The sequence below is a fragment of the Phacochoerus africanus genome, chromosome 1 (assembly GCF_016906955.1).
Source record: "Phacochoerus africanus isolate WHEZ1 chromosome 1, ROS_Pafr_v1, whole genome shotgun sequence".
Classification (NCBI taxonomy): Eukaryota; Metazoa; Chordata; class Mammalia; order Artiodactyla; family Suidae; genus Phacochoerus; species Phacochoerus africanus.
In genome coordinates this window covers 32,073,854-32,096,548 of record NC_062544.1, presented here as the reverse complement: position 1 = coordinate 32,096,548, position 22,695 = coordinate 32,073,854, and the positions used below count along the sequence as shown (strand labels likewise).

The 22,695-nt window shown below is 39.7% G+C and overlaps 1 protein-coding gene across 1 annotated transcript in view; it reads left to right on the top strand.

Annotated features, from left to right (window-relative positions):
- The window catches only part of BDP1 (B double prime 1, subunit of RNA polymerase III transcription initiation factor IIIB), a 106,179-nt gene extending 86,642 nt beyond the window's left edge, over positions 1-19,537 (top strand). Inside the window, 7 exon segments of the mRNA XM_047794370.1 lie at positions 1,481-1,541; positions 2,042-2,228; positions 3,385-3,583; positions 8,574-8,610; positions 9,924-10,182; positions 12,548-12,806; positions 17,642-19,537. Coding sequence (XP_047650326.1) covers positions 1,481-1,541; positions 2,042-2,228; positions 3,385-3,583; positions 8,574-8,610; positions 9,924-10,182; positions 12,548-12,806; positions 17,642-17,770 — 1,131 coding nt within the window. The 3' untranslated portion in view covers positions 17,771-19,537.
- Positions 19,538-22,695: the final 3,158 nt, after the last annotated feature.

Below are 22,695 nucleotides of genomic sequence, written 5' to 3'. Positions count from 1 at the left end.
ACCCCTCATCCTCAAACCTTTTATCTTTTTATTTTGAAATAATTTCAGATTTAGAGAAGAGCTGCTAGAATCTCTCACAGTACTCTCATATGCTAACATTTTCCCTGCATTTGTGTGCATATCTAGCTGTAAACATTGGTCTCTTTCTCTCTTCGTGTTGCTCTCCATCTTGAGAGATACTTTAAAAAAAACTGAACCATTTGAAGGTAAATTGAGGACATAAGCCTTCACCCACAAATACTCCAGCTTGTATCTGATAAGAACGATGACATTGTCTTACAGAGAAATGACAATATTACTATCACACTCAGTATTACCATACCATCTAGCATGATTTCATTATGTGGTATACAGTTCCAGTCAAGCCTCTTACATTGCATTTAGTTGTCATTTTTTCTTAATCTTTTTAATTTAGAGTGGTCCTCTTGCCCTTTACCTTTGTGTACCTGGCATTTTAGAAGACTCCAAGCTAGGCTACAATCTGGATTTTTTTTTTTATTGCTTCCTTATTGTTAGATTCAAGTTAAACATTTTTTGGCAAGAGTACTAAATAGTAGGTGATGTTACGTTCTCCCATTTGCATTGTATCAGGGAACACATAATGTCATTTTGTCCGCCGAGTGATTACTTGGCAGGATGGTGCCTACCAGATTTCTCCATTAGATGGAGTTCCTGTCATGAACTCAGTGGTTAACGAATCCAACTAGGAACCATGAGGTTGTGGGTTCGATCCCTGGCCTTGCTCAGTGGGTTAAGGATCCAGCGTTGCCGTGAGCTGTGGTGTAGGTCGCAGATGTGGCTTCGATCCCACGTTGCTCTGGCTCTGGCGTAGGCCGGCAGCTACAGCTCCGATTAGACCCCTAGCCTAGGAACCTCCATATGCTGCAGGAGTGTCCCTAGGAAAAGCAAAAAGAAAAGAAAAGATTTCTCCATTTATAATAACATCTTTTCCACCTAGTAAGTGATTTAGTATGCGTTAATGATTCTTGCCTGAAATTGTTGGTTGTAAAATGAAAGTTTTAAGACCTTGAGCAATAGAAAATTACAATCAGAATTTCATTTTAGAGAAAATAGTGTTTACAGTTTTGTGGAAAGCATTTTAGAGGGAGCCATGCTGGAGGCAAGGAGCTTTGCTTCCATACACATGTCACCAGTAATGGTACAGTGGCTGCTGTGAGGGGGATGGAGAGAAGGTTGAGGAGTTTGGATCTCCTTTTCCGGTTACTTGAAAAATCATTTCATCGCCTACACATATTTCACAATTTAGTCAGAATTCCTTTGTGTATTCTGGTATATATATGTTTAGGTGAATCAGAAGTTTATTGGTACAAGCAGAAGTTTCAAAACACTGGAAAAATTCTATAGGTTAGATAAGTTGCATTTTGAAACAGTAGCTATTCACTACATCTCATTGTCAGGAAAACTTTTTAAAATTGAGATTTGGTCAATCTTACTCTTTCATTTTAATTTTTTATAGCAGTGTCCACCAACTAGTGTTCCAGACGTCCAACAAGAGAATGTAAATAATCCTCAAGACTCAGGTATGATAATCTGCTTCAGTAGTGTTACAAAAATCTAGTGGTAGGGTTTTTTATTCCCCATTTGACAGTGGGAAAATAAAACAGTTTTTGTTAGTCTATGATGACCTTAAATTAAAAAACAAAAACAAAAAAAAAACTTGAAGTATTTTGTGTTTAAGTATTGTTATCTTCTCCGGGGTGAATCATCTTTATCTTTTATGAAATTACTTTTTATTTATTTATTTCTTAACAGGCATAATTCAGTTTTTTGTTCTTGGGGATATGTTGTCATGAGACTTTTTTTTTTTGGCCATGCCCACAGCATGTGGAAGTTCCTGGGCCAGGGATTGAACTTGAGCCACAGCAGCGACCCAAGCTGCTGCAGTGACAATGCCGGATCCTTAACCCACTGTACCACAAGGGAACTCCCTGTTATGAGACTTTTAAAAAGTGAAATAAATGAATGATTTTCTATCATTTCATGGTTCAGTTTTTCATTACTAATTTTTAACCTTTGATAGTGGATCTACTTGCTAATGTACATCAAGATGGTGAAGATGAACAAGCATTCATTTTAACTCTGGTGGAAATTCCAACCAGTGCAGTAGAAGAATATGCTGATACCACTACGCAGTTACTGCCAAACACTTTACTGCCAGCGCCCATATTGGTCAAATCAGTGAATAAAGAAGAAAGGGGGGACATGAGGTAATGAATAAGCTAAACTCTTTCTGCTAGGAGGAAAGTGCTTTATGAATTGAATGGTGTCAACTGAACAAGCCATTCATCAACATTATCTGCAGTTGTCCTGGAGACCTTATTTAGTAACTATGTGGTAAATTAGAGAAGAAATTATTGTTTTTATATCTGATAAAGATGCCATTTAAATATATGGTATATTAGGAATGAAACTTTTTTGGTATTTTTAAGTATTTCGAAAGCTCAAAAATAGGCCATAGGAGTAGAAATGAACCTGACTAGTATCCATGAGGATGTGAGTTTGATCCCTGGCCCCGCTCAGTGGGTTAACAATCCAGTGTTGCCGTGAGCTGTGGTGTAGATTGCAGATGCAGCTCAGATCTGACGTTGCTGTGGCTGTGGTACAGGCCAGCAGCTGTGGCTCCAATTCGACCCCCTAGCCCAGGAACTTCCATATGCCGCAGGTGCGGCCCTATAAAAGCAAATATATATATAGACGTACATATATATATATCATAAAAAGCATCTGTTAAAGTTGTGGTTACTTTGTATGCATTTATATCTATTTTAAATTCCGATTCACAGAAACGTGCAAAATTCATCAGAGAGAATACTTTTAAAAATATTTTTGATACTCATTTTAATTCTTTGCTGTTGAATTCTTAAGGTGTATTTTAATAGTCATTGGTTAGGATGCTTAATTGTCTCTCAATTAACATGAGAAGGTAAAGCCTTGGGAACTATATCTCGTCACTTAGGAGAGAGCATGATAGTGTGAGAAAAAGAATGTATACATGTATGTGTGACTGGGGCACCTTGCTGTACAGTAGAAAATTGACAGAACACTGTAAACCAGCTGTGATGAAAAAAATAAAAATCTTTAAAAAAATAAATTCAAATCTTTTTATATTAGGAAGAGACATTTTAGGCTAAAATTTAGCATTACTGACAAGGAAAACACTAATTTTATGCCTCAGATTCAATTCACTATTATGGATGTTAAGTTGTGAACCTTTAAGTATGAGTGGAGCTCAAAACTAACATTTCTGTGGCCATGGCCATGTATATATTAATTACTTGAAGTTTTGGTGTGGTTTTCATTGGGATAGCTCAGCCTTTAACCTCATTATGTAACTGATTTAATGTGTCTGTATTTTCTATGCAGTGTGAGTTTTCCGGTAATTCCAGTTGATCAGGATGCCATGTATTTATCTGGAAGAGATGATTCTGAAAAGCCTTCTGCGAATTTGGAACTTTTATCCAGGAAGAGATTTCATTGTAGTCCTGATGAAAGTGACCATGTTCCTCCTGCCAAAAAAAATTCACTCACTTCAAGTGACGATTGTCAAAAATATACCTCTGAGGTAAGATAGAATCAAAAAAACAAGTTAGATGGCTGTATTACAATGGATTTATTTCTGTTTTTTTTCCTTTGGACTCGTCATATAGTGATATGTATAAATATCTAAAGCTAGGAGTTCCCTTTGTGACTCAGCGATTTAAGAACCCAACTGGTATCTGTGAGGATGCTGGTTCAATCCCTGGCCTCGCTCAGTGGGTTAAGGATCCAGGGTTGCCACAAGCTGTGTCGTAGGTTGCAGATATGGGTTGGATCTGGCCTTGCTATGGCTGTGGCATAGGCCAGAGGCTGTGGCTCCAATTGGACCCCTAGCCTGGGAACATCCATATGCTGCAGGCACAGCTCTGAAAAGAGGAAAGTTATAAAGATAGTTCTAATACTTTTCACCATAAATAATCCAGATAAAACCAGTTTGGGATTTTCACTTTGAACCATTTCTAGATGAAAATTGATGGATATTGATCAGGAAACCCATTTCCAGCTCAATGTCATTAGCTAAAAATAAGGCTGAAAGCATCATACATATCTGGATCTTGACTGTACCACTTAATGACTGTGGGGTCTTAAGTTTTTATTTTTTATTTTTTTCTGTTTTTAGGGCCACACCCAGGGCATATGGAGGTTCCCAGGCTAGGAGTCTAATTGGGGTTATAGCCGCTGGCCTACGCCACAGCTACAGCAATGTGGGATCCGAGCCTCAAGTCTGCAACCTACACCACAGATTATTGCAACACTGGATCCTTAACCCACTGAGCAAGGCCAGGGATTGAACTCGCATCCTCTTGAATGCTAGTTGGGTTAGTTAACCACTGAGCCATGTCAGGAACTCCATGGCTGTGGGATCTTAACAAGATATTTCACCTCTCTGAATGAGTTCCCTTTTGTCTGAGATGGTACAGGTAATATCATCACTGCCATTACCATAATGCCTTACTTAGGTTTCTTGTTGCTCTTAGGAATAAAACCAGAACTTCTAAGCTTTGTATTCGTCTGGCTGTTTTCTCTCTAATCTCATCTTATGCTGGTCTCTGCCTCACTCTCTAGCTATATTGGTCATCTTTAAGTTTCTAGAGTGCACTGTTCTCCTTCCTGTCCCAGGGCATTTGTTTTGCTGTCTCTTCTTTATGAACTTTTCCTAGCAAAACACACAGACCTCTTTAGCTCAGTCATCACTACCTCAGAGAAGCCTGACAATACTATGCAGAATCGATTACCCGCTATTGTGTTGTAGGTTTCTTAAGCACCCTCTTATTTTTGTTTCTGATACTCATCATAATGTACTACACTGGAGAACTACACTGTGGAAGAATTAGTTTAGAATCCGTATTCTCACAGGGATGTTTGAAGACCAATAGTCCTTAGGTGATAGCAGGCAGCAGAGGCAGTGTATTCCTCTGTATCTGATGGGTTAAGAATTGGTATATCGCGAGATCCTGTTGTGCAGCGGAAATGAATCCTGCTACTATTTGTGAAGATGCGGGTTCGATCCCTGGCCTTGCTCAGTGGGTCAGGGATCCAGCATTGCCATGAGCTGTGGTGTAGGTCACAGATGCGGCTCAGATCCTGTGTTACTGTGGCCGTGGTGTAGGCCAGCAGCTCTAGCTCCCATTTGACCCCTAGCTTGGGAACTTCCATATGCTGCAGGTGCAGCCCTAAAAAGAAAAAAAAGAAAAGGTGTCTCAGAAGAGTTTTAGGAAGTTTCTGTCATGGCTCAGAGGAAACTAATCTGACTAGCATCCATGAGGACACAGGTTCGATCCCTGGCCTCACTCAGTGGGCTAAGGATCCAGTGTTGCCGTAAGCTGTGGTGTAGGTGGCAGACGTGGCAGATCCCATGTAGCTGTGGCTGTGGTGTAGGCCAGTGGCTACAGGTTTGATTTGACCCCTAACCTGGGAACCTCCATATGCTGCAGATTTGGCCCTAAAAAGACCAAAAAAAAAAAAGGAATAGTTTTTCATTTCTCATATTATGCTTAAGAACTAGGTGTATTTTCTTCTCTATGAAGTGACTCTGTATTCTTTTTTTTGTCTTTTTTTTCCCCCTTTTATATTTTTTGGCTGTACCTGTGGCATATGGAAGTCCCCAGGCCGGGGGTTGAATCTAAACCACAGCTGTGACATGGCCTGCAGCTGCTGCAACACCGGATCCTTTAGCCCATTATGGGACAAGGACTGAACCCGTATGCTGGAGCTGCAGGGATGCTGCCAATCCTATTGCACCATGGTGGGAACTCCCACGCTTTTTTAATTACGGTATTTTTTATTTATTTATTTATTTATTTTTTAGGGCTGCACCCCATGACATCTGCAGTTCCCAGGCTAAGGGTTGAATTGGATCTGTAGCCAGTGGTCTACACCACAGCCACAACAATGCCAGATCCTTAACCCACCGAGCAAGGCCAGGGTTCAAATCTGTGTCCTCTTGGATTCTAGTCAGATTCCTTTCCTCTGAGCCATGTTGGGAACTCCATTTATTGTAGCTTTTAAGTCTTTAATATCTCAAAGGAATAGTCTCCCCCACACCCTATACAGTTTTCTTCTTTCTCCTAGTTGTTTATATGTTCTCAAGTTTATAGTGGTTTTTCGGAGCTCCCATTTCGGCTTAGTGGTTACAAACCCGACTAGTATCCATGCGGATGCAGGTTCGATCCCTGGCCCCACTCAGTGGGTTAAGGATCCAGTGTTGCTGTGGCTGTGGCACAGGCTGGCAGTTGCAGCTCTGATTCGGCCCCTAGCCTGGGAACTTCCATATGCCACCAATGTGGGCCTAAAAAAAAAAAAAAACAGAGAAAAGAAAGCTTATAGTAGTTTTAAAATTAGCTTATTCAGAGGTTTTTTTTTTTTTTTAAATTATCGGTACTTGTATTAGTATTGTAGTAACTTGACAGATTAACACAGAGAAAATTGACATTATAAATGAGATACTGCAAAAAAAAAAAAAAAAGGAGTTCCCGTCGTGGCGCAGTGGTTAACGAATCCGACTAGGAACCATGAGGTTGCAGGTTCGATCCCTGTCTTCTCTCAGTGGGTTAACGATCCGGCATTGCCGTGAGCTGTGGTGTAGATCGCAGACTTGGCTCGGATCCTGCGTTGCTGTGGCTCTGGCGTAGGCTGGCAGCTGCAGCTCCGATTAGACCCCTAGCCTGGGAACCTCCATATGCCGCAGGAGCAGCCCAAGAAATAGCAAAAAGACAAAAATAAATAAATAAATAAAATGAGATGTTGCATCTTCATATCTAGAAACACAATATGTCTTTCCATTTGTTAAAGTCTTTTTTGGTGTGTCTCACAATGGTATTTTAAGCTATTCTTCATATAAATCTCATACATTTCTTATTAGGTTATACCTAAAAATTTTATCTTTCCTTTTGCTATTATCACTGGATTCTTTTTATCTAGAGAGCTTTACTGAATTCCCCTCATTGTACATAGTAAATTTTCTTGTTTTCTTTCTTTCTTTTTTTTTTTTTTTTGTCTTTTTGCCATTTTTCTTGGGCCGCTCTCGCAGCATATGGAGGTTCCCAGGCTAGGTGTTGAATCGGAGCTGTAGCCACTGGCCTACGCCAGAGCCACAGCAACGCAGGATCCGAGCCGCGTCTGCAACCTACACCACAGCTCACGGCAACGCCGGATCGTTAACCCACTGAGAAAGGGCAGGGACCGAACCTGCAACCCCATGGTTCCTAGTCGGATTCATTAACCACTGTGCCACGACGGGAACTCCAATTTTCTTGTTTTCTAAGTAAACAAACAATTATATGATCTGCAAATATAATTTTAATTTTTCTACTTTTTTTTTTTTAAGAGCCACACCTGCAGCATATGGAAGTTCCCAGACAGGAGTCAAATTGGACCTGCAGCTGCTGGCCTAGACCACAGCCACAGCAATTTGGGATCCAAGCCATATTTGAGACATACACCACAGCTCATAGCAATGCCGGATCCTTAACCCGCTGTGAGAGGCCAGGGTTTGAACCTGTGTCATCATGGATACTAGTCAGATTCACTTCTGCTGAGCCACAATGAGAACTCCTTCTAGTTTTTATACCTTTAACTTCTTTCTCTTTTCTAATCATGTTCACTAATATAACTCAGAAAAAGTCAGAAAGTAGTCCTGATAATGGGTATCTTTTTCTTATTCCTGACTTTAGTGGGAGTAATTAACAGTGTTTATGAAGTGGGATGCTGGCTTTTAGTTTGCAGTAGTTACATTTTAAGGTGTTAAGAAAATGACTGTCTATTCAGTTTTAAGTTTTTTTAAAGAATGACTATTGTCAGACATTTTTCCTGCAAATAGAGAGATGATATTGTTTTTCTCCTCAAATCTGTTGACTTATATTAATAGGTTTTATAATATTGAATCATCTGTATATCCCTGGAACAAATTCTATTTGTTTGTGATGTTTAATTCTTTTTTTTTGGCTGCCCCTGCGGCATATAAAAATCCCCTGGCCAGGAGTTGAACCTTTGCTACCACAGATACCCCAGCTGCCGCAATGACAGTGCCGGATCCTTAAGCTGCTGCACCACTCCATGACAGTTTAGTCTTTTGATGTGCTGATGAATTATGCCTGTAATATTTCATTTGATATTTTTGCTTTGATGTGAGACTGGTTAGTTGGTATCAGTGTTATGCTTAATTTATAAAAAGTATTTGAAAGCTTTCCCTCTTGTGCTGTGGGATAGTTTATAAATAATAATTGCAATGTCTTCTCCATAAATGTTTGTAGAATTCCTATAAAACATGTCTGACGCTAGTGTTTTCTGGGTGATAGAAAGAAGAAAGGGAGTTCCTTGGTGGCTCAGAGGGTTAAGGATCCGACATGGTCACTACTCTTCTAGCTGGGGTTGCTACTTTGATATGGGTTTGATCCTGGGCTTAGGAACTTCTGTGTACCATAGCTTTGGCCAATTTAAAAAAAAAAAAAAGAAGTAAAATAAATTTTTTTGATAAATAAATTGCTAACTTTTTTTGGTAAATTTTCTTAAAACAGGTGTGTTCAAAGGAATTAATAAATTTGGAGGAAACTGGTGAGTAAAATTAATGTTAATGTGACTACATTTTGCTAAGTACCCCTGATTATTTTTGATGCATCTCATTTAAATTTGGGATTGAAGCAGTCTTGCTCACTCTTCTCTAAGAAACATGCTTCTATTAGAAGTTTTTCTTGGAGTTCTTGTCATTGCTCAGGGGTAATGAACCTGACTAGCATTCATGAGGACTCAGGTTCGATACATGGCCTTACTCAGTGGGTTAAGCATCCAATGTAGCCATGAACCACAGTGGAGGTTGCAGATGTGGCTCGGATCCCATGTTGCTGTGGCCGTTGCAAAGGCTGGCAGCTGAAGCTCCCATTTAACTCTTAGCTGGGAACTTCCATATGCTGCGGGTATGGCCCTAAAACAGCAAAAAAGAAAGTTCTTTTTCCTTGCTGAGATCTTGAATTTGGAACTTTAGTGGCCATAAAAGCTACTTTAATAGTTTTAGAAAACCATATGGCCACAGGATTGCCTGTAAAAGCTCAACAACTACATTTTAGGAATTAGAAAGCTGGAATAAAGGAGTTTTATATGTCCTTAGCTTTACCCTGAGATTAGAAAGTAATCACACTCATTTTGTTAGTTCGGAAGATATTCATGGCAAAAGCTTTTCTTTCTTTTTTAATTCAGGGAATTATATTTATAGTCGTACAGCCACCTTTACCACCCAGTTTTACAACAGTTCTATTCCAAATCCCCATCCCATTGCCCCCCCAGCGAAAGCTTTTCTAAGTTAAACTATATTGAAATGGCTATTAAAAAAAAATTATTGATGTATAGTTGATTTACAATGCTGTTAATTTTTTTTAATGCTGTTAATTTTTGCTGTCTAACGAAGTGACTCAGTTGTACATGTATATATTCTTTTTCATATTTATTTTCATTATGGCTTATCAGAGAATATTAAATAGAGATCCCTGTGCTGTACAGTAGGACCTTGTTGTTTATCCATCCTATATGTACTAGTTTGCATCTGCTCCTCCCAAATTCCCAATTCATCTGTCCCCCATCCACCCCACCCTTGGTAACCACAAGTCTATTCTCTATGTCTATGAGTCTGTTTCTGTCTCATAGATAAGTTCAGTCATTGATATGATCACCTTATATTTGAATGCAGAAGCTGTTACCATAGCTTGAAGTCATTATAATATTCCTAGTACTCCAGATAACCCCACTGATTTATAATGTAGCTTACTCTTAGGAGGATAGGTTCATGATAGGGTGTCATGGGTTTTCTTCTTCAAATTTAATTGAATGTATTAATTTCAATATGTGTGCATACCATTTGTTTTCTATTTTTGAAGGGGAATCTTGCCAAGGACAAGATAACTTCCCTACCTTAGGAAGCACACTTACAATGCCAGATCCTCAGAAAGAGCAACTTGAATCAACTTTTCAGAGTATTGGATCTAGGTCTCCTGATAAAGTAACAGATACACAAGAAAAGAATGCATCTGAGTTACCTCAGGATGAGATAATGGTGTCTGATAAAGAAGAAAGAACTTGTGCTGCTTCTATGTCAATGGATAACATTACATCGTCTTCAAAAACCCCACTATCCAGGTATCATGAGACTATCTTTAATAAATGTTTCTCTCTTTTTCTCTTTTAAAGGATAAATATAACCTCTATGGGATAGGTGTAACTGAGTAAGTCCAATATTAAGGATGGTATTTTCTTTTTATTAATTTATTTATTTGGCTGCTCCTGTGACATGAAGTTCCTGGGCCAGGGTTTGAACTCACACAATGGCTGACCTGAGCCGCTGTAATGACAATGCCATATCCTCAACCCACCACGCCACAAAAGAACTCCAAGGATGGTGTTTTATATCCCTCTGCCAGTAATATAAAGGGAAGGGGTGTCATCAAAGGAAATATAATAATGTTAAACTCTTTCATCAGACTATTCCAGGTAAATGTACATTCTACGCTATAAGAGTTTAAGTGCTGAAACTTTGACTTTTATTTATTTATTTATTTTCTTTTTGCCCCCCTTTTTTCTTTTTACGTCTGCGCCTGCAGCATATGAAGTTCCCAGGCTAGGGGTCAAATCGGAGCTGCAGGCGGCCAGCCATAGCCATGGCAACGCAGGATCTGAGCCTTGTCTGCAACCTACACCACAGCTCAGGGCAACGCCGGATCCTTAACCCACTGAGCAAGGCCAGGGATCAAACCCACATCCTCATGGACACTAGTTGGGTTCATTTCTGCTGAGCTACAACGTGAACTCCAAAACTTTGTCTTTAAGATAGAAAATCTTTAGAATTTGGTATTGCACACTTTCTTTTCCAGATTCTTCATGGTTATTATTTTGATAATTATTTATCCTACCATTTAGAGGAAGGTGGGGCAGGTTAGATAATCTGAGATATAAGGCTGACCTCAGAGGTAACTCTGGAAGTTGTTTTATTAAAGTCCCAGATAATGTGTGCCTTTTTCTCTTGTGGCATACCAGTGAGGTAAGCTCTGACTTTCTCCCTGTAAGAGTAAGTGTGGAATATAAGCCCAAAGCCAGCTTCTTCCACATTATTTCCCTCACACTCCACAAGGGAATCTTCTGGGTTATGGATAACTCTGGCTTGTCAGCAGCATTCACATCATTAACATGGAGTTGATGAGCTGGAGAGGGGAAGGCATGTACCAGCCTCCACTAAGGGAAAGGGGGGAAAGGACATATAAATTGAAAAGGCGTATTTAATGAAGCTGTTGTTTTTGTTATCTACACTGTAGAGAGTAAAGCTCTGGGGTATCTTTTCTGGCATTTGAGATGTGCTAAAATAGAACCATGGGGATTTGGATTAAACTGCTTGAGAAGCAGTGTTGTAGAACAAGGATCAGCAAACTTTTTTTGGTAAAAGATCACATAGTATGTATTTTAGGCTTTGTGGGCCATGTACCTCTGTTGTAAATACTCAACTCTGCATTTGTAGCATCAAAGCAACCGTACATGTAAACACATAGCATGCTGGGTTCCAGCAAGACTTATTCTTAGAATCAGGTGCTAGACTGCATTTGGCCTATGTGTCATAGCTTGCTGATCCCTGCTCTTAGTGTTCCTGCTCAGAATGGGGTCCTGAGACCACAGCAGGGACGTCATTTGATAACTTGTTAGAAATACAGAACTTAGGCCCCACTCCCCACCAAGTCAGTCAGAATCTTCATTTTAATAAGAGTCCTAGGTGATTCTATGCACTTTTTTTTTACTTTTTATGGCCGCACCTGTGGCACATGGAAGTTCCCAGGCTAGGGGTTGAATTGAAGCTGTAACCACTGGCGCATACCACAGCCACAGCAATGCAAGATCCAAGCCACGTCTGCGACCTACACCATAGCTCATGGCAATGCAGGATCCTTAACCCACTGAACAAGGTCAGGGATTGAACCGCATCTTCATGGATCCTAGTCAGGTTTGTTACTGCTGAGCCACAAAGCAACTCCCTTGTATGCACTTTTAAGCTTGATAGTACTGCTCTAGAGTAAGCTTTGACCTGTGTCACAAATATATGTCATGGCATAGTGGTATCAGAACTTAGTATATGTGCCACTCTTGGTATCACATGTTGGTTTAGCATTCATGGAAAAGAAGTTGGTATTAAGAATGTATCTATGGGAGTTCCCATCATGGCGCAGTGGTTAAGGAATCCGACTAGGAACCATGAGGTTGCAGGTTCGATCCCTGGCCTCGCTCACTGGGTTAAGGATCCGGTGTTGCTGTGAGCTGTGGTGTAGGTTGCGGACGTGACTTGGATCCCGAGTTGCTGTGGCTGTGGTGTAGGCTGGTGGCTACAGCTCTGATTAGACCCCTAGCCTGGGAACCTCCATATGCCACAGGTGTGGCCCTAGAAAAGGCAAAAAGACAAAAAACAAACAAACAAAGAATGTGTCTAACTGAATGTTGTTGAATATCTTTATGTTTGCATTTCTAGACCTGGCAGAAGACCCTTGGGATTTTTATCCTTAATATGTTCAAAGAATAGTTTGGAGTCTGATGAACCTACTCAGGTTCATAGAAAGAAACGCCTAAAACCTCTTATACCCATATCAAGAAAGAATTTGCAAGTGTCTAATCCACTCAATGAAAGACAGAAAACAACTCCAGAGTCCTCTGATCCGCCTCCATCTCCAAGTGTTGTTGCTAATACTCAATCTACGAATACTGGGAATACTGGTAGTTCAGCAACTCAGGTATGTGAGAACTACTATGTGTTTGTTTATTTGTATAGAATGGGTTGGATATCAGACTGGGAAAAACATGGCAGTTCTTCTCCTCTGTATGTCTTTGTAAAACAGTAGATAAAGGTCTTCCTGCTCTCTTTTAAAAAATATAGGAGGGAGAAAGAGGGAGTGGAATGGACTGGGAGTTTGGGGTTATTAGATGAAACTCTTACATTTAGAGTGGATAAGTGATTACATTTAGAATATATAAGTCCTGCTGTATAGCACAGGGAACTATATCCAGTCTTTGTGATAAAACATGATAGAAGATAATATGAAAAAAGAATGTATATTTATGGATCACTTTGCTGTATAGCAGAAATTGACAGAACATTGTAAACTATACTATACTTTAGTAAAAGTAATATTTACTTTTAACTATACTTTAATAAAAATTTGAGGGGGGAGGCTTTTTGGCTTTAACGGCTGAACTCGCGGCATATGTGGGGTCCCAGGCTAGGGGTCCAGTTGGAGCTGTAGCCACCGGCCTATGCCAGAGGCTCAGCAACGCGGGATCTGAACCACGTCTGCAACCTACACCACAGCTCATGGCAATGCCAGATCCTTAACCTGCTGAGCGAGGCCAGGGATTGAACCCGAGTCCTTATGAATGCTAGTTGGGTTCCGAGACCAGGGATTGAACCCGAGTCCTTATGAATGCTAGTTGGGTTCATTAACTGCTGAACCACAATGGGAACTCCTAAATTTTTTTTTTTTAATAAAAAGTGTACAGGAGTTCCCGTCATGGCGCAGTGGTTAACGAATCCGACTAGGAACCATGAGGTTTCGGGTTCAATCCCTGGCCTTGCTTAGTGGGTTAAGCATCCGGCGTTGCCATGAGCTGTGGTGTAGGTTGCAGACATGGCTCAGATCCCATGTTGCTGTGGCTGTGGCGTAGGCCGGCAGCTACAGCTCCAATTCGACCTCTAGCTTGGGAACCTCCATATGCTATGGGAGCGGCCCTAGAAAAGGCAAAAGACAAAAAAAAAAAGTATATGGAGGTCTTGTCGTGGCTCAGTGGGTTAAGAATCTGGCTAGTATCCATGAGGACATGGGTTCTATCCATGGCCTTGCTCAGTGGGTTGAGAATCCGGCATTGCCATGAGCTGTGGTGTAGGTCACAGACATTGCTTGGATCCCACGTGGCTGTGGCTGTGGCTGTGGCTGTGGCCAGCAGCTGTAGTTCTGGTGCAGCCCCTAGCCTGAGAACTTCCATATGCTGTGGTGCAGCCCTAAAAAGACAAAATAAATAAATAATATAAATTAACCTTTTTATTTTGAGATAATTGTAGATTCACATGCAGTTGTAAACAGCTGTACAGAGATTCCCTATCTGCCCTTCCCCTAGTTTTCCCCAGTGGTAATTAATGTCTTATAGAAACACTTGGACAGTATCACAACCACTCCTTGACTTTGCTGCAGTCAAGATACAGAACAGTTCCACCGGCATGGGGGGGGTCCTTTGTGTTGCCCTTTTATAGACACACCCACTTGCCTCCCATCCCCACTCTCACCTTATCTGCTGGCATCCTGGTCTCCATTCAGTTTGTCATTCCAAGAATTTTATATAAATAGAACCATATATTTGGGATTGGCACCTTTTCACTCATCATAGTTCTCCAGAGAGTCATCCAGATGGTTTTATGTATTTTTTTAATTGCTGAGTAGTATTCCACAAGTATGGATATACCAGTTTTGTTTATCAGTATATCCACCAAAGGACATCTGGATTGTTTTCAGTTTTGCTGTTATGAATAAATCTGTGAACTTTTTTACAGAGCTTTTTCTCTAGGCATAAATTTTCAGTTTTTCAGGAATAAGTAACCTTGTTAATTTTAATGACCACATAATACTCCATTGTTTGGATGTACCATTGAGTCATAATGGCCTCATACTGGTAGGCATTTAGATTATTTCATTATTTGGTATTTCAAAGACTGCGGTAACAGTTAACTTATAAATGGTCCATTTTTTACATTCATAGGTTAAATTTTTTTTTTTTTTGTCTTTGCCTTTTCTAGGGCCGCTCCCGTGGCATATGGAGATTCCCAGGCTAGGGGTCGAATCGGAGCTATGGCCTCCAGCCTACGCCAGAGCCACAGCAACGGGGATCCGAGCCTCATCTGTGACCCACACCACAGCAACGCCGGATCCTTAACCCACTGAACAAGGCCAGGGATCAAACCCATAACCTCATGGTTCCTAGTCGGGTTCATTAACCACCTCGAGGTTAAATTCCTAGAAATAGAATTGTAGGTCAAAGGGAATGGTTTGACAGACACTGCCTGATTGTCCTTCATAGGGATTATGTCAGTTTCTGTTCTTAGCAGCAGTCTGTGAGAGGACTTTTCCTTCACATTAGCATGTTATTCATCTTGTTTACTTTGGACAGTCTTCATAGATTTAATGAATACATATGAGTGAGATTGAGCATCTCCGCATGTGTTTCATCATTTATGCTTTTTCTGACAACCATTTTTTCCTATCATTTGACTTTTTAAAAAAAATTTAGTTTTTCCCATATTGATTTGTAGATTCTCTTATAAAGAAACCCCTTTGTCTCTGATCCAGACAATTTTTTCCCTTTACTGAATTTTTTTTTGTTTGTTTTGTTTTGGTCTTTTGTCTTTCTAGGGCTGCGCCCACGGTATATGGAGGTTCCCAGGTTAGGGGTCGAATCGGAGCTGTAGCCTGGCTGCTGGCCTATGCCATAGTTCATGGCATTGCCGGATCCTTAACCCACTGAGCACGGCCACGGATTGAACCTGCGTCCCCATGGATGCTAGTCAAATTCGCTCATAGTCGCTAGTAAGATTCGTTCCCACCGAGTCACAACGAGAACTCCCTGCATTTACCTTTTGATTTTTGTGTATGGATTTATATGGATTTATCAATCTTTTTTTTTTTTTTTTTTGGCTGCTGTGCAGCATATGGAGTTCCTGGGCCAGGGATCAGATCTGAGGTGCAGCTGAGGCAACTGTGCTGGATACTCAATCCACTGTGCCTGGCTGGAGATTGAACCTGCATCCCAGCACTCAAAAGATGCCACTGATCCTGTTGTGCCACAGTGGGAACTCCTATCAATCTTTTCTTTTATGGCTTCTGGCTTTTATGTCATTTAGAAGGACACTTCTGGAGTTCCCTCATGGATCAGTAAGTTAAGGATCTGACTGACATTGTCACTGCTCTGGTCACTGCTGTGGCATAGATTTGATCCCTTGCCTGGGAACTTCTGCATGTTGCAGGTCCAGCTTAAAAAAGTAAATAAATAAAGACACTCTCTTTTGGGAGTTCCCATCATGGCGCAACAGAAATGAATCTGACTAGGAACCATGAGGTTGTGGGTTCCATCCCTGGCCTTGCTCAGTGGGTTAAGGATCCGGCGTTGCCATGAGCTGTGGTGTAGGTCAATGAGGCTCGGATCTGGCATTGCTGTGGCTGTGGCTGGCAGCTGCAGTTCCCATTTGACCCCTAGCTGGGAACCTCCATATGCTATGGGTGGGGCCCTAAAAAGACAAAAGACAACAACAACAGCAACAAAAATCCCATCCTAGGATTATAAAATCATTTTCACATGGTATTTTATGGTATAGGTGTGTGTGTGTGTTTGTGTGTGTATAAATGTTTTTACATTTAAGATTATAGATCTATCCAGAGTTTATTTTGGTAAAGTATAGGTCTGACTTTTCTTTTTTATGAGTCGGTTATACACTTGTCCAACATTATTTATTGGATCATTCAACTTTTCTCAGTTTTTCTTGAAATACCACTTTTATCAGATACTAAGTTTCTATCCATCCTTGTTAGGGATATTTCTGGTCTTGTATTTCATTTATATGTATGTCTAGTCCTGTGCTAATACCATGCTCTCTTAATTTTTTCTAGATTTATAAGTACTTATTTTTGATAGACTTGCTGTGATATGTGATATTTCCTTATGTACTGTTCTGTCTTATGGGTCCATCTGTTCCTATGCTGGTCATTCAGATGTTTTCCTTATAGATCTAATGTCGTTTCTCTGTATTAAATTTTGGGAGGAATTTTTTAGTGTATTGACTTTGCTATTGTAGCTCAGCAGTAATGAACCCCACTAGTATCCACGAGCACTCAGATTTGATCCCTGACCCCGCTCTGAAGGTTAAGGATCCAGTGTTGCTGTGAGCTGTGTCATAGACTGGCAGCTACAGCTCCAGTTCAACCCCTAGCCTGGGAACTTCTGTATGCCCCAAGTGTGGCTTTAAAAAAAATTTTTTTTTTTTCTTTCTTAGGGCCACACCTGCAGCATATGGAGTTTCCCATGCTAGGGGTCGAATTGGGGTTGTAGCCTCCGGCCAATGCCACAGCCACAGCAACACAGGATACAGGCCATTTCTGCAACCACACCATAGCTCATAGCAACGCTGGATCCTTAACCCATTGATCGAAGCCAGGGATTGAACCTGCAACCTCATGATTCCTAGTCGAATTTGTTTCCACTGCACCATGACGGGAACTCCAAAAAAAATTTTTTTTCATGGAAATTAGGGTGAAGTAATCATGTGTACATTATAGTTAACTTAATCATGCCTAGTGTATATTTGTTAATTATAAGTAAAGTTATTCTCATTCATTTAAAGTCTTACTGTTTTTAGGATTATTTCCGTAATATAGTAGCATAGAAATGAAATTATTGGGCCAAGGAGAATAAACATAGTGAAAGTTCTTAATATTTATTGCTGTATTGCTTTTCGAACAGATACCAAGTCAGACTACCTCTATTAATATATGAATGTTATGTTGCACATTTATTTTTATTATTTTTACAGGTTTCTTCTAATCCCTTACCGAAAGAAGAATGTAAAGGTGGCCAAAAGCGGGTACCTGAAGAGGAGCCAACCACCATATCTGAGTATTTCTTTAGTGATATCTTTATTCAAGTGGATGAAACAGAATAAAAGTCTTTTTTTTTTTTTTTGGTCCCAAGTCTAGGATTTCCAGAGTCAATTATATCAACAAAGCGGGATTTAGAAAAAAGCATCACTGACAGTTTAGATTGATTTTGAATATTTAATGGCCTTCATTTGAAACTTTTATGAATCAGTGGAAAACATTGCTGAGATTTCTTTGATTCTGATGGATTCAGCATTTTGGAAATACTGAGCAATTAAGACTGCTTTCTCAGACAGAAATAACAGCTCTTGTTTACATTTCGACTCTTCCTGTGCTGAACACACATGGACATCTTGGAATGTTGTGGATAAACGTCTCTTGTATAAATCACAGTGCCCACGTATTTGGAGGTAGATTGTATCTAACACTTAGTGAATGTCTTTTGTGAAGGTCTTTTTTTTCTGTTTGTTTAGGGGATTTTTGTTTTTGTTTCTGTTTTGTTTGTTTGTTTTGGATGGTGAAGGCCTTTTCAGTTGCCTGGAAGAATATGAAAGCAAATTGTGAAACTCCACTTTAGTATGGTAAATGTTAAAAAAAAACTTTTCTATGATCAGCTATTTGACTGAAAAATGTGTATTTTTCTAATTCATGTTGATGTAACATTAGTGCTAATTGAAGAACTAGTATTTAAATTATTATTTATAAAGGTAAAACATCAAAAAGCTTATTTATTTTTAAATTTTTTATTTAAAAGAATATTCAGTTTTAATTATTTTTACCCCTCAAATTATGGGTAAAGTAGGCATTAACAAATTGATGTTTGTCTCCTTTTCCCTCTTTAATTTTAAAGATATTTAAAGTGATATAGCTAAAAGTGTTTGGATAGTGAATATGTTTTGAATACATTGTTTTCTCATAGTTTAGTATATTGACTTTGTACTGTGAAATTGTTTTTCTTATTTCTCGAATAATCTCAGGATTTGTATGGGGACAGAAAAAACCCCTTAACTTTATTTATGAGACAAATTTCCATACAAAACTCAGTCTCCATTACACACATATGTACTCACCCACACACATTCCTTTTTTAAAAATCAATTTCTTGGTGTTTTTTTTCCCCATTAAGTTTTCCTTGAGGAACACTTAGGCCTTTATGCACAGAACATAATTGTGATGTTAAAAACAGAAAATAAGATAACAATAAGACTTTAGTAAGTCAGTGATTCTCATCAATATGAATTTAAGAGTTTTAATTTCAAGATTGTGTGATTTACATGGGTAATTCCGTTACCCACCCAAGCAAATCTTTGGTGGTTCAAGTTAAACTTCTGAAAGAACAGATGTATTCTTTTGAAAAGCCTTCTGGGTTGATAATACATTAGATCAGGAGTCAGAAACATTTTTTGCAGTATATTTTTGAATTTGTGGGCAAGATGCCCTCTGTGGTAACTACTCAGCTCTTACCATTTCAGTGTGAAAACAGCTACAGCCAATGTTTAAATAATGGACACGAATGGATTGGGTTTTTAGTTTGACCCCTACGTTAAATAGCAGTTTCCTTACCTTAAGGTGCTGATGTCATTGTCTCTGAGTTACTTGTCACTAGAGTTACGAATTGTGCCTGTCAATTAAAACCATTGATTGCATTATGAAATTTCAATTGGAGAGGTATTTTAATGTCTAACTATGTTTGTGAATTGAAAAAAATGGTGGCCATTTTTTCATCTTCATTAGTAAAATTAGATATGGTGCAACACGTAATCCTAATTTATTAAAACAATTGATACTAGAGCTTTTTTTTTTTTTTTTTTTGTCTATTTGGGGTCGCACCCACAGCATATGGAAGTTCCCAGGCTAGGGTTGAATCGGAGCTCTGGCTGCTGGCCTATGCGACAGCCACAGCAACACAAATCCAAGCTTCGTCTGCAACCTACACCACAGCTCACCCACTGAGGAAGGCCAGGGATTAAACCTGTGTCCTCATGGATACTAGTCAGATTCATTTCCGCTGAGCCACGAGGGGAACTCCTAGAGCATTACCTTGGAGTGAAATTTATAGTTTAACTTCTTTTGTTATAAAGGAGGATCTGTAAATCTGAGTGGAAATTTCCTGTAGGTGTGCGTTTATTTATTTGATGTGTCACAAAAATCATGGTAGTAAGTCACATTGCTATTTTAATGCCCTGCTTTTATAAATATTAAATATTTCATATTCTGAAAAGGTTTCTTTCATTTTGTTAATGTTAGTTTGGATGTTAGTTTGTCATAACTAAACTGTTATTTTATCTCTTGTTTAGTGCTATTTTTTAACTTTGTTAACATCTATCTCTTGTTCATCTACAATGACTTAATTTTATAGGAGATGTAGCTTCTGTGTAAAGGCTAATTTTATCTTCATTGTGTTAGAGAATCATGTCAGTCAGCTAAATTATCCTATTCTATATCCTAAAAACTCTTGGAAAAAGAAACTTAATCAGTGTATTACCTTACAAAGTAGAAGGACTTGTTCACACCTGTGTTTAATCTGATTCATGTAAAGATGATGTGAAGAATTTGTAATTTGTAAATCTTAAAGGAGATGTGATTATAGTTCTTTATTTTTTTGGACTTTTCCTCCTGAACACTTAGTCTTAGCAAGTGATCAACATGATGGTTTAAAAGCCTAATTGTTGGTAAATGATTGAGGCACAGATAGAAATATGAATATCCACTGTTTACCACCATGTTCTTTGAATTATAAGTGACCATGTATATATTATCTTGCTTGAAGAAGTCTTTGACAAAAAAGCAATATCTGTCGTAAATTTTCTTGTTCTAAAGAAAGCAGTTATATTCTATAGATATGAATTATGTAAATAAAAGTTATTTTATACTATTTCTGTCATGTTCTTTTTTTTTTTTTTTTTAGTTACCTGGTAAACATGTTAATATTTTGGTTAACAAGAAATAGTCTTTTTTTTTTTTTTTGCTTTTTAGGGCCTCACTCATGGCATGTGGAAGTTCCCAGGCTAGGAGTTGAATTGGAGCTACAGCTGCTGGCCTACACCACAGCAACACAAGGTTCAAGCCGAGTCTGCAACCTATACCACAGCTCACAGCAACGCCAGATCCTCAACCCACTAATCAGGCCGAGAATTGAACCTGCATCCTCAGGGATAGTAATTGGATTTGTTTCCACTGTGTCACAACGGGAACTCCAAAAAAAGAGTCAAGTAAAGCTTACACTTTCTTCCATGAAAATACGGTATAACTGGAAAAATTAATATTTTTTCTTATATGCATGCTCTGAAGGATTTTTTTTTTTTTTTTTTTTGCTATTTTTAGGGCTGCACCTGTGACATATGAAATCCCTAGGCTAGGAGTTGAATGCAAGCTACAGCTGCTGGCCTACACCACACCCATGGCAGCACTGGATCTTTTAACCCACTGAGCAAGGCCAGGGATCGAACCCTCATCCTCATGGATACTAGTCAGGTTCATTTCTGCTGAGCCATGATTGTCCTCTGAAAGATATTATTTTGACTTGCAAAATTAAAGAATAGACTTTCCCCCACATTTAGGACATAGGAAAAAGTTACTTACTCTTTCGTTTGTTTGCTCCTTATTCAGTGAATTTTTTTTTTTAATTTTTTGTCTCTTCTAGGGCTTCTCCCATGGTATATGGAGGTTCCCAGGCTAGGGGTCCAATTGGAGCTGTAGCCACTGGCCTGTGCCAGAGCCACAGCAGTGGGATCTGAGCCGCATCTTCGACCTACACCACAGCTCACGGCAATGCTGGATCCTTAACCCACTGAGCAAGGCCAGGGACCGAATCCGCAACCTCGTGGTTCCTTGTCGGATTCGTTAACCACTGAGCCACAATAGGAACTCCTATTCAATGAATTTTTAGATAGTCTTTTGTCCTTTTTTTCTCCCCACTTTGTTTTCTCTGTAGAGAAAGACAAATGGGAAACTTTAGTCATAGACCTACTATAAACCTGGACTTCTGAATGGGATATTGGCAAAACAGCAGTTGGTCAAAAAATCTTTCCGAGAGAAATGTTTGTGGAAGTTTTCCTAAAGGGTAGTCTGGCCATTTCTCCAGATAGACAAAATTTTTGTCTATCATCCAAGAGCCTTTGTATATGGGCTACACTGTTTTTTCTGCTACTATTTAGGGGTTTTAAGTGTAATAGTCTCCAAATCTGATCTATGGCCACCCAAGGTGGCCACTCTGTGCACACCCTGCCTGACCTGTGCCTCTTTCACCTACACTCTATGCATGTGACTGACCTTCCTCCCTACTTGCCCCAGGCCCCAGCCAGTGATTGCTTATCAAAGGCGCGGTGAGGATCTTGCTCCTCCCTGGTTTCCCTGGTAACTAATGAGCCAACCACTATAATTGGCAATGTCCCCTTCTGTCCTGAAGCTGGGCAAGCACAGGACCTTGTAGGCCTGCAGGGTGCAGATCAGTAATGTTGTAGACTTGGTCCAGTATCCTACTTAAGAAAATCTATAGGAAATCTATCTCTTTGGCATCAGTGCCAGGAATAAGAATAATGAAATAATAAGGCTCTGTTCAACTGGTCTGATTTTTTACATGGGCTGTGGGGTTTTCTGGGCTTTTTGTTTTTTCTTTTTTTTTTTTTTTTGGTCTTTTTACCTTTTTCTAGGGCTGCTCCTGCGGCATATGGAGGTTCCCAGGCTAGGGGTTGAATCGGAGCTGTAGCCACCAGCCTATGCCAGAGCCACAGCAACGCTGGATCCGAGCCACGTCTGCCACCTACACCACAGCTCATGGCGACACTGGATCCCTAACCCACTGAGCAAGGCCAGGGATCAAACCAGCAACCTCATGGTTCCTAGTCAGATTCATTAACCACTGAGCCACACCAGGAACTCCTTGTTTGTTTTTTCATTGCAAAGCTAAATCTGGGGCCAGACTGTAGCAAGGTAAAATTCTTCATGTCTCACATCTTATGTACTAAACTCATTCTGACTTTACCTTTTC